The sequence below is a fragment of the Haliaeetus albicilla genome, chromosome 26 (assembly GCF_947461875.1).
Source record: "Haliaeetus albicilla chromosome 26, bHalAlb1.1, whole genome shotgun sequence".
Classification (NCBI taxonomy): Eukaryota; Metazoa; Chordata; class Aves; order Accipitriformes; family Accipitridae; genus Haliaeetus; species Haliaeetus albicilla.
Window position 1 is genome coordinate 11,141,685 of NC_091508.1, and position 12,508 is coordinate 11,154,192.

Genomic DNA, 12,508 nt, shown 5'->3' on the forward strand with positions numbered 1-12,508 from the left:
TCCAATTTGTGATGTGCAGAGGCAGTTGGGAATCAGGTTTTGTGCGATTTGATAACCCCTATCACAGCATACGCAGTGACAAATCCCTCTGAAACCCAGCACAGAGCTTTCCTGGCTATGCAGCACATGGACACATGGGGCTGTACTGCAAAGTGTGTGGATGCAACAATTTATGCACCATAGTTAGCCCAGTTTTAGAGAAATAATTGTTATAAAGACCTGATTTTTTAACACAGCCTCTGTGAGACAACAGGCACAGTATGTTAACTCATTTCTGCTGCACCACTCGTCAGCACCGTCCCTGACGTACTGCTACAAGTGGTCAAACTCTGAGCTGTCATGGGTCATAACCCGCTCCCCTCAGATCAGGCACACAGGAAAAAAAATGCTCCTAATTACAAATCAGCTGTTGGCCTTGTACTATGTTTTGCAGGATTCACATCATTTGCTCTCCTCTGAGGGTGCCTGCCGCTTGCCAGGAGTGCTGGGATGTGAGCATGGAAATCACTGACAGCAACCCCAAGCCAAGGAGCAGCTTCCTGCATTATCTTCCTATACCCCACCAAAACCTGTGTGCTCAGCCCTGGGCTTCCTCACTTAATTCTATTTCTGCAAAAAGTAAGTAAATACAGGTTGGGATGGAATCCAGGCTTTCAAGTGGAATTAGCTCAGCAGAAACCTATGGGGCTGGAGCCTAGATGCACTGGGAGTGACTGTGGTTATGAGGCTGGGGACATGTGCTAGGTCAGAACTCTTAGGAACTGCAAATTATTAGTGGTACTGACTTGGTTGATACGAGTACATATGAAGAGGAGCTAAGTTCGAGTAGATCATATGTGTGTGTGTGTGTGTGCGTGAAAGCAAGGACTCTCTGCATCCATAAATGTGGGCATGTACATGCAGAAAGCATGTGTGTGCATGTACCCACGCCGGGACTGTGCTTGGGTGCTTGAATAGCTGTGCACAAAGAGTCTGCACACGGCCTGGCCATGCCATGCCTGGGGGAGGGTGCATGTGTGGGTGCCTATTGCTGGAGTTTGTGTACATAGGGGATGCGCACATGTATAGGGGTTGTGCAGGCATGGGCCACCAGGCAGTGCATGTGTGTCCACATAAGGACCATGTACACATCCGTGAGTGAAAGGATTGCTATCTTCTTTACCTCTGTCTGCTGAAGGGCTCATCATAGCTCATGGTCCATGGCTGACAGAGTAATTTTTCCTACCAGCTTGAGGAAACAATGTGCTTTTGTTTGATTACCTAAGGAAATAATGTGGTCAATCCCCCTTCTAGCAGTGCACTCCATAACTGAGCTGTCTGGTCAGTTTCAAGGAGATTGACAGAGATTCCAATGTATAAAGTTCGTGGTAATTTAGCAAAAATCATCAGCTGGGTATGAAAAAGAAGCCCTGGCCAGTGTCTCCATGGAAGGAGTCTGGGCTGCTCTGTTCCCTGTTCTGTTCAGCCTGCCCGCCAGCCAGCACGCATGTCGCTTAGCCCCATCAGAAAGCAGCCTGCCCACTGCCCCGCATGATAGCTGCAGACGTGGGAGGGAGCTGAGATAACTGCAATAGCTTAGACATGCTGGGAGGGATTTTAGTGGGGGCAGCCGTATGGGGAGCTCAGACGCAAATGCATCGTCTGCCTTTTCCTACAGTCTGTGGAGGAAAGGACTTGTCAACCTCTGGGGAATGGCCCAGGACCACAGCAGCAGCTGTGGAGTGGTGGGGCTGCTCTGTTCTCCTCCCAGCTTGAATCCTGAGAGCCTGTGAAGAGCTCTCCTCTGCTGGGATGGTTGGGCTCCATCACTGCCATCAGCACTGACTTCAGTGTGCAGAACCTCCCCACCTGCTCTGACGCAATGCAGGCAGCCCCTGCTGACGGCTGTGCTGCTTGGCGGTGGCTGTGAAACCCCTTCCCGGGGCAAACATCTCTACGCTGTGTTAACCAGCCTCTCCAGTCACTTCTTGCAGGTGCCAGTGAAGGAGTCCTGACCCTGACCCTGGTCAAGGGGAATCACTTTTCTCCCCACTTCCATGGAGTGGTTATACTGAGACAAGGAACCAGAGGCAAAAGCCATCCCCAGGCCCAGGCTGGAGAGAGAGAGAGAGAGAGACCTCATTTCAACTACCAGGACCAGGTGCTGGACACTGAAATGGCTCTCCAAGTGCAGAATGACTAAATTCCATTTTCCATCTCTTTCAGCAGCAGAGCAGGTGTCAGTTAAGAGCCACCCTTGATCCTCCGCTGCACTGCCTCTTTGACAGGGAGATGGTGTGGGCTCTGCACCTTGGGGCACCCAGCATGTCCCTTCATCTCCATCACGTAGGTGTGGTTCCAAGTGGTGGTAATGAACGGCACCAGACCTTCCCAGCTCCTGAGCTGTGCATTTCCCCACGAGCTTCACTCTCACACTCTCAGTGTCATTTCATATTTCCCATATTTTCAAGATGTCAATGTCATCTCATTTTTTTGGCTGAGATGCAAAGGAGATATAAATACCCGCAATGACACATGGGGAATAGAAGCACCAGAGCAATAGTCCAGCCTGTCTCTTCAGGGGGCCCAGCGTGAGAAGGTGAGAGAGTGACTTTTAAAATGCTCAGTCCATGAGGAGACCATGAAGGGCTCTCCATAGTGACAGATACCACAGTGATGGGTACCGCTCTGCTGCCTTTACTGTGAGACCCTCCTCTCTTCCCCTGCAGTTCCCTGCTCACCTCACTCAGAGGTGACTTGGGATTTCAGACACCCCCTCACCATGCAGGTGGGACTGTGCTGAGTGATGTGAGGATCTCAGTGAAGAAACAGGTAATGATTTCATAAGATGTAGGCATAAGGAGGCCAAACAGAGGCTGCCAAGCCAGAGTGCTCAGCTTGATAGCTGCAATACCATTTCTAGAACAAATAGTTCTTTGAATACTGGGAGCAATAAAGCTTGCTTCCCTCAGGTGTCTTTGTTGAAAGACTAGCTATAGCTCGTGGACCGTTGTGCTTGACTGAAGATGCTCTGAGAGCATCAAAAGGTACAGGGAATACCTGTCTGTGCTAAGGCCCACACCTTTCCCTCCCTGCCAGCTTAGCCTTGGGAGGACCATAATTAACTCTGAGAGTTCAACCCCCTGTGAAATTTAGCTAAAACTGGCTGATGCCTTCAAAACCAATTGGGCATATACACAAAGTGATCTTACAAGCTTGTTTCCATAGAAACTAAACTGAAAGATATAATTTCCTGAATTAAAAAAAGAAAAAAAGCAAGCTGATCACTGGAAACCAAAAAGGGAACCAGCTGAATGTCCCCATGTTGCACCAGCCAGTCTGTCCTGCATGGGGTGTGCAAAGCCTTGCACCGGCCTTCACACGCCTTTGCTCTGCTGTCCTCCACTCCAATCCCACCTTTGCTGTCACCTCCAGCTCTTGCCACTCCACTATTCAATGCCCTTGGTCCTCTACCCACCCAGTCCCTGCCTTTGCCCCATCTCCTGCCTGCAACTCCCCTCCCTGCATAGAGCTCAAAGTCCTCCAGCCCTTGGCTGCCTTGGTGGGAAGGAGGCTGAGCATGAAGCCAGCCAGGCAGGAGCACTTGGAGGGGTGAGACATGCCGTGTGGTCTCCCTTCCCGAGTCTCTGCCAGGCGAGTGCACCCCACGGCCCTGAACCTGCCCAACACCCCTAAATGTTCAGTGGGGAGCATCTCCCTGCCACTGCAGTGGGTCGCCACTGCCACAGTGGGTTGCTCCTCCAGCTCTGAAGTGAGCCAGGTAGTTTTTATGAGCCACTTTGGCAGAAAACATGTTTTAAATAGGAAAAAAATGGCTGAAGCAGAGTCTGCCGGAGAAGCTCCCTCCCCCTCAGAGTGAGCACGCAAGTTCAGCACAAGGTCATGCTATGAAAAAGGTGGCCAATTTGCTTTGGTGAGCATGGATGTGCTGAGATTAAGCTGGACTGATAGCATGCGGGGTCTCCTCTTCCCGTCATCGTGTGCACTGTGACAAGGTCCCTCTTGGTAACATTTCTGATCAGACCCATCTCCTCCCCCTGGCAACATGAACCAAATTCACCCTGCACATTTCCTACCTGCTGCCTGCCCTCTCCTTCAGTCTGCCAGCTCTATTATCATCCCTTTCCTTCTGACAGTGCCTGATGGGACCCTGCTGGGGAATGCGGGTCCCCAGCCCCCGGCAGCCACTGTTGCTGTCACTGCTGTGGTCTTGGCTTGCTGGTTGTCCTCCCATGGTTTTACCTGGTGGGAGATGCCAAGACCTGCTGCTGCTCCAGCCGCGCAGTCCTGTGGGCTGCATCTCTGCGAGCCTCTGCTCCTCCCTCCTGAAATTTGACTTCATTTAGCATGTAGGTGGAGTGACTATTTTTGCACTGAACATTTGCATTTGTGAATATTCACATTTTCCAAGCAAAGGCTGATTCGTGCTTCAAAACAGGCCTGATCTCACCCCCTAAGCTCGTGCACCTGGACAAAAAGCTGCACCAAGGCTTCAGTGGCATGTGGTCCACCTGGCTCTGCTCCTCCTTTTGCTTTTACTAATCCTGAAGTGTCTTTGCAAGACAGGTTGTGAGCTGAGTGCCTGGTGGAAGAGCTGGGCAGGGCAGGATCTCATTGCCCAGGCCAGGGCATTGCTTCCAGCCCCCGCACACAGCAGGACCTCATCCAGCCTGAAAGTCTCCATGTTTTCACAGGGACAGCAGAGAGTGGTTTGAGACACTGGAATTTGAACCTCTTTCTTGAGTGCTGGCTGGACTGAATGTTTTTTAAAGCCTCAGGATAACTTGTTAATCAATTCTATTATCTTCCCTACCAATATCACATAAACCCAGAGAAGTGAATGCAACCAAACCACCTTCAAGCTCCAGAGAGCTCCAGCCTGATGTACAGGCTCCACTGCGATCTTCCTGCCCCTCCGCAGGCCCCCTGCACCCAGGGAGCACCCAGGACCCCCCAGCTGTCACTAGTAAGCAGGGCAGGAGCTGGTTTGTGCATTTGCCTTGGCTGAAGAGCAGTGAGCCCAGCAGCCTGGCAGAGAAACGCTGCAGAAATCATCCAGCACTATGTAGGTCAACACTGGCAGCTGCGAAAAAATAATGTACCAGGGAATGCAGGACAGAGAAAGAGGGAGCTGCAGGTTTAACTGGAGAGGATGGATGGACAGACAGATAGATAGGCAGGGTAGTGTAGACATCATTAACCCTCCTGATGGGCACTCTTGATTTACACCACATGTATGAGGTACTAGACTAGAAACATGCATCAGTTACCTTATCAGAATATATAGACATGCGTGTTGTCAGACCAATGACAGGGATCCTGTAGAAGCCAGCTGTGTATGATACGGGTGTTGGTGTTAGGTGATCGTTGGGAGCAGGAGGGTGACTAACTAATATTGCATAGACCTGTAGGACAGGATACACGACACAAACATTATTTCACAGGAGCACATTGGCCATTGAGTGTGATTATTTTCCTTTTCTTTTCTGCAATGTTAAACAGCCCCATGTTAACACGATAATGGCATTCAAATAATCAGGAACAGCAAAGCAAGGACTGCGCCGGGGAGTGAGGGGTGCTGTGCCACGGCTCGGGCTGCAGCCCATGCAGAAGTGATGGGTCTGCTCAGGGTTATATCTTAATGGAAATGCCGTGCCTAGCTGCTCCGCTCGCTAAACTAATAACTTTCATGGATTGCAGATTAAAGGGAAACATCTCCCTTACAGTCACACTGTGTAATGCGATTTCTTTAACCACACATTTAATACTCGGTTGTAATTCCCCTCTGAGGACTATTACAAACAAAGTGGTCAGCTGGGACTCCGGGCAGGAGAAGGAGTGCAGAGCCACAGAGCAAATCAGCCATCTGGCCCTGAGCACACAGAGAAATGAGAAAGCCGGGGGGGGGGGGGGGTGGGCAGGAGCCAGGATCTGCCCTCAGCACACTGGGGCAATGGGAATGGGGTGCAGGGGATCTGGGTTATACTGAAATGGGGAAGGAGGATCTTGGCAAGATCCTGCTGTATTTACAGGGCTGGAATTTTGGTCTCCAGCAGGATCCTATTTTGTGTAAAAGGGAGAGAAAGGAGCTGGGTAATCCCTGGGGGATCCTTTGTTACACTAATGCCCTTTCACAGCACAAGGAATGTCCCCATCTGGTGACAGGCTTCCAGCTAGGGTGAATCAGTGCAAGGACTTTGATGTCTGGGAGGAAATAATACTTATTCCTCCCCGAAGCATCTGCCCAAGCCCCAGGATGTGCTCTGCCCCCAGGCTGGAGGGGCAGCTTCCTAGGACAGCAGAGGAAGACGAAGTGCGCCTGGGGAAGGGGACCTGGGGACTGGGTGGGAAGAGGGAAGATCCTGCCTGGTGTTGGGTGGGAGCAAGCTGAGGTTGCAGAGCAAGCTGGGGCAGGGGTCGGAGACCCTACCATGGGAGAAGGAAGGAATTACTGGAGAAGGGTTTGGGGAGGTCACCTGTAGAGGCAGGAGGATGGGAGTGCCCTACGCAGAGGTGCCCAGTGCCATGCTGAAATGAGGGGTGGGTGATGACCTGCACCCCGCAGGGCTGGGATATGGGCCTTGGGCAGGACCAGGCACTGGGTGAGAGGCTGGGGGCTGGGGGGGGCAAGGGCTGCGCTGTGCTGCACCGCACAGCAGCTGACCAACAGGAGCCATTTTGCACATTCGGGCTCCTAGCCCTTTCTCTCCCTCCCAGACCCCTGCTTGGGCAATGCGCCAGTGAGCGAGGACCGAGGGTGGCTGTGCCCCACGCTGGGGCCATGGGGCTGGGAGAACCCCTGCATGCTGGGACAGCGTGGCCACCCCCAGCCCCCGCAGCCCCCAGCACCCACAGTCCCCTCTGCACCCCAGCTTAGGTGCTCCCCTGCGTCCCACCGCTCACGCAGGGATGTGCCAGCGCCTGCAACCCTGCACAGGCCCAGGGGTCCATGGGGTTTGCCATGGGGACAAGGCTTAGAGGTGGCATGGACACAGGCATCCATCAGCTGGGTTGCTTAAATGGAGCCTCAGCTCAGCAAGGGACCCAACTGAGCCTTCTCCATGCTCCCTGCTGGACAGGGGGTATCTTTTACAGCCTGTGCTGTGCTTCCCGCCCCGGCTCTGCCAGCATCCCAAGGGATGTCTCCAGCCATCCTCCATCGCCACATTGGAAAGCTGAGCTGTGAACATGTCAGCTCTGCTCTGCTGTGCACCTCTGGCCCCTCCAGATCCCTCCACCCTCGCTGGCTTTGTGTGTGCCTGGGTGCATACATGCATTTATGTGTGCGTGTTGGTGTGTGTGAGTCTCCATGGTGCGGGCGTTTTTACCTATGCATTGGTCTGTGTACACTTTTTGCATGTGCATGGGTGTGTTTGAGGTGGGGGTGGGTTTGTACCTGACTGTCTGCCCACCTGATGGCCCCGAGTGGGGGGAATGGGGGCTGGTTAGCTGGGCTCAGCACCCAGAGCACATGCAGGGGAGATGGAGGGGCCACAGGCTACCCAGGCTGCACCCACCACTGCTACAGTTTCGGACTGCTCCCTTGTGTGCGCTGAGAGTGACCCATGCAGACAGGAAGGAGGAGCACGCTGTGCTTGTGTGTGCAGGCACACATGCACAGCACGCACTGTGTGTGAGCCCATGGCTCTGTGTCTGTGCGGGCGTGTGCTCGCTGTGTCTATGCATCTGCAGTCTCTTTCTGTGTGTGCCTGTGTCTCGTGTGTGAGTACAGTGGATGTGCTTGTGTGCCTGTTTCATGCATTGTGTGGTGCTGGGGGGGGGGGGCATAGTGCTGTGTGCGGTTGGGGGTATGTGCAGCTGCGGTGCACAGTCATGCAAGTGTATGACCTGGGATGATGTGCAGGTGTGTGTGTATGTGTACATGAAGCATTGTGTATTTGTGTGTGTGCGCGCACTTGTAGTGCACGCAGTGGGGTGTGTTTGTGTGGCAGTGCGTGTGTGTGCCTGGCACAGCTCGTGCTCATGCGTGCACATGGATGCGTGTACGCATGTGGCACAGCGCGTGGTCACACGTGGTGTGGGCGTAGACACGCAGTGTTATGTGTGTGCCCGTGTTTGCACAGCGAAGCGTGTGCGCACACAGCATGTGTGTGTGCATGCAGTGCAGCCCATGGGCATTCCCACAGCGATAACATGAGCACACAGTGTGTGTGCACGCGTGGCGCTCCCCATGCCCACATCTACCCATGGTGTGTGGCTGCCCATGCGTGCACACAGCCTGTGCACATGTAGCTCTGTGTGCGCCCGCGCGCGCCCGTGCTGCGTGTCTGCGCACGGTGTATGTATGTGTGCATGCATGTCGCTCTCTGCACGCGTGCTGCTGGGTGGGCATGTCCGCACACCCGCTCTGTGTGCGTGAGCCCGTGTGCACCCCGGGGCGCGTGTGTGAGCCCGTGGGTGCCCCGGGGCGCGTGCGGGTGCCCGGGCGGGGGAGCGTTCAGCCGGCCGCGCTTACATAAAGGCTGCAATGCGGGCAGCGGCGCCCCGGGGCCCCGGGGCAGGACCCCGCTCGCCGCGGCTCTGCCCGCCCCGAGCCCCGGGGGCGGCCGCGGGGCGCCGCGGGGCCGGGCTCGCTGCGGCCGCGGGGGTGGCGGCTCGGCGCCCTCCGGGGACGGGGCGGGGGGGTGCCCGGCGGCGGCGGCGGCGGCGGCGACGGCGGCGGCGGGGAAAGTCGCCGGCCCGGGGTACCTGGCTGGAGATGAGGTCCTCGCAGACGGAGAGGGCCATCTGGATGGCGTTGGGCTTGTGCGTGACCGAGGTGGCGTTGAGCTGGAGCTTCCAGGTGCCGTGCCGCTTGTTGGCCTGGTTCACCGCCTCGCGGAAGATCTGCTCGTGCTTCTTGGTGCTCAGCACCGCGCCGATGTTGACGATCTTGGGGTCGCAGCCGGCGCGGGCGAAGGAGGAGGAGAAGAGCAGGGCGAGCAGCAGCAGCCGCATGGTGCTCATCCACGGGCGGCCCGGAGCCCGCCGGGCCCCCCCCGCCCGCGCCCCGCCGCCGAGGGGCCGCCCGCCCCGCTCAGCGCGGCCCCATGCGGGGCCCGGCCCGGCGCGGCGCGGCGCGGTGCGGCGCGGGGCGCTCTCCCTGGTGCTGAACCGCCCGCTCCGCGCCGCTCCGCTCCGCCGGCGGCTCCTCCCGCTCCGCCGGCCCCGCGCTGCCGCAGCGCCCTCCCCCCGGCCCGCCCCCGGCCCCCCGGCGGAGCGCGGGCGGGACCCCCCGTTGGCCCCGGGCGCTGCGGCAGTGCCCCGCCCGGCGCGCTGGGCGCTGGTGCGGGATCGGCGGGAGGGAGCCCCGCTGCCTGCCCGGCTGGACACGGCGGGTGGCCGGGGAGGGAGGCTGCGGGGCTGGGGTCCGGCTCCCGCGCCGCTCGGAAGCGTCGCTGGGGCGGGAGGTGCGGAGGTCGTCTGGGGCTGAGCCTCTGGCCGCAGTGGAGAGCGTCACCCGGGGGTCCCGCTCCGTCCTTTTCGCCCGCGCTGCCCGTTCGGGGTCTGGGTGTTCCCCTTGCTTCGGGAAGCGTAATCACACCAGGTGTTGGGTAAGCCAGTGTCTTCCCCAGGCATAATCACACCAGACTGGGGGGTAAACCAGGGTCTTCAGGATTTGTTCTCCAGAACAAATATTCCTAGTTATGCAGCATCTCTGAACAACACACTTCCCCAGCCCTGCCTGGGGACAGTTGCTTGTGACACGAATGCCATTGGGGTCTATGTTCACTCTAGTGCTGGAGAACCCTCCCTTGACCAACACAAGGGTCAGCTTGGGCATAGACGTTAAGCAGACACTCAGCCTGGTTCCTTGGCTTCACTCTGTCCCTCCAGACAGAGCCACCACTCTTCCAGACATTAGCTCACAGGGCAACTGGCCATTTTCCTCCATTAAATTCACCACATTACTCTGGGTTATGACCTTAAGATTTGTCTGCCGAGGAGATTTCTTGGGGTTCTCTTTATCCACCTGCCCCTGGGCTACTATTAGCCTCCCCAAAGGAAATGGAGGCATAGCAGCTAGTGGCCAACACCTGGAGGACAGTCCAGCTCCATAGCTGAAAGGGATTGAGTTTCACTCCTGGACCATGTCTCTCCCATTCCAGGGCCAGAGGGGTGAGGTGGCCAGAACAGCACATTGCTCCCCAGAGCTGCCACTTTGGCCTTTTTTGAAAAAACAAAGGGGTTGCAGATACCGACAGGGTTTTTCTTTGTAACTGCATGGGACAAATGCCATCAGCCAGCCCACTGTATGCCAGCCAAGATGAGAGCAGGGTGAGCACTGCAGAAGAAAAATCACCAGAGATATTTTTACAGCAGCCATTTCTAGGGTATTGCTGCAGCCCACCTCTGTGCTTGCTTGCAACGTGAGTTGAAGCGGAATTTTCTTCCCCCAACGCAAATTTCCTCACTGGCATCGCTGAAGTGCAAGTTGCCATGGAAACCATTTTGTCTGTGTCCCATGTTGCCCACATGCACTCGGAAGAAGCTGCAGAAGCAAAATGGCCGTTGTGTAATGCTGCAGGGTCTCAGCATATGAGGGGCTGCTGTGCTACACAGCACCCTTCCAGCTATGTGACCCTCTCAGAGAAGCTGCGGACAACTGCATGGGAAAGCAATGAAACCCATGGAGGTTATGACGCACTCAGTGAGAGAAGGAAAATGGCCCCACCTCACCTTAACTCTTGCAGTGCTTTGCGTGGAGCTCTACACTGATCCTGCTGTGCTCTCAGCACGGACTTCCAGGCACGCTTTACCCTTTTCAGTGTCACTGTGTCTTTCCTACTCCTCCACGCATGGAGATGAGGCCCTTGCTGTACTCATGTGGTGTGGCTCTGTCCACCCCGAAGGGCCTGAGTGCTGTCTTGAAGGGACAAAGGGTGCAAGTTAAAGAGAGTTGCATCCATACCCTTAGACTGCACACATCTGACTTCATCCCATCTCTGCCTACCAGGTGCATTTCCAGTAGATTCTTTGGGAAGACACTGTTTTGGAGCAGGCTATACAGACCCGGACCCTGGTGGGTGTGATGGCAGTAGAATCATAAAGGCAAGACTTGGCCGCAGCAGGCAACTTAGCAGGGAAGACAAAGGAAAAAGGCAGGCTTTGAAATATTATTTGGCTTGCTCACATTGGAGTGCAAAAGGTCTTTCCTCCTTATTATCTAGAGTTCCCTGTAGGGAGAAAAAGAAGCTCAGTTACTGAGCCCCTCCTGTGTCGCCCAGGAGTCTAGGATGATCATTCAGGAGCCCGGGTCTTCGCTCTGTGCCTCCATTCATTTCTTGTCTCCAGAGACTCTTGTTTCTGGCACCGTTGCAAAGATCTGAGAAATGCCTGCTTGCCTCTCAGGTCATGCCTCCCACTGGGCCATGTTGTCCTGGCATCAGGAACAGCCCAGATCACAATATCCAAGCAGTCAGGCTCAGCCAGCACAGATGTTGTCACTGCACGACTTCCACTCTTGCTGCGTCCTCAGGCTCTTTGATCTTCTGAAGGCAATGGGTGCATGCAGGGCTTTCCCAGGGTGGAAGCCGTGTAAATGGCAAGTACAACTGCATCCACCAGCTGATCCTTGTAGAGGACTCTGTAGCGAGCAATGGTCTGCTTTCCCAGTCGCTGCCTCCTGGCATATCATGGCAACCTTCTTAGCCATGGTTTGGCGCAAGAACTTAACACAGTTGCCTGTTAGCAATTAGCATGTTTTTCTATCTGGCACCTTCTGGATGGATGCAGGGGAGTTGGACAAGAGCATGGGACTGATGTTTGTGTGGTGTCCTGTTGCCTGTGAATGGTGTCATTCCTCCCATGGCCAAAGTCAGTGTAAAACCTAGAGACTTCAGGGGAGCAACTGTGAACCCAGCTGGAAATTTTATCTGCCTTGGGGTAAGGTGTCAGTCCCAGCAGTGGAAAAGATAGTATGGAATTTCATAAAAGAGGAAATCAAGCATTAGGAATATGTAATTTGTGCCAGTCATCATCGAGCTGCCAAGCAAACTAAATACTTCTTTTGAGAAAGTTAAAATTCAATTGATAGAAGTAACCACACAGCTACAACACAGGCTATGGAAATGCTTTTTACATACAGCTGCAAGATGTAAGAGTGGTTCATCTAAGGTATAGAACTAAGTAAAGCACATACTGGGTGGCCATGGCAGATCTCTAAGAGTGGTTGTTAGTGAAGAACTGCAATGGGATGCAGGTATTCCTAGAGGTATGAGAGGATTTGTGATGTGGTTGATACGTGAGTATTTCTGCCATTGCTCTGGAAGCAATCACTGATGATAAAATCTGTGAGACAGAAAACAATGATGCCAAATAATTTGGATTGTTTGATAAACAGAGTGCCAAAACATATTTTAAGACAGTCAGTGCAGAGTCATGTAAGCAGAAGCAAGTATTGTTGGTCCTGCCCTTAGGACAGGACTGTGGATGCAGCAGAAACATTGAGGGGAAAGGACGCCTCTAATATTGACCAGGGGGTCAGAGATCATGAATTTCAAAACAA

At 54.7% G+C, this 12,508-nt stretch overlaps 1 protein-coding gene across 17 annotated transcripts in view; it reads right to left on the reverse strand.

Annotated features, from left to right (window-relative positions):
* GRIN1 (glutamate ionotropic receptor NMDA type subunit 1) overlaps positions 1–9,166 on the reverse strand; it is a 40,313-nt gene extending 31,147 nt beyond the window's left edge. For 4 of the 17 annotated variants that reach the window (XR_011322323.1, XM_069771738.1, XM_069771739.1 and 1 more), the window contains exons 1-2: positions 8,710–9,165; positions 5,271–5,405 (exon numbers count right to left, since the gene is read on the reverse strand). Coding sequence is in view for 16 of the 17 variants with exons in the window: in XM_069771738.1 (XP_069627839.1) it covers positions 5,271–5,405; positions 8,710–8,967 (393 nt within the window). In the remaining variant the exon portion in view is untranslated. Of the gene's footprint in view, positions 1–5,270; positions 5,406–8,709 lie in introns of all 17 variants that reach the window. The other 13 variants (XM_069771746.1, XM_069771744.1, XM_069771745.1 and 10 more) reach the window with 5 other exon arrangements.
* Between the last annotated feature and the right edge of the window lie 3,342 nt (positions 9,167–12,508).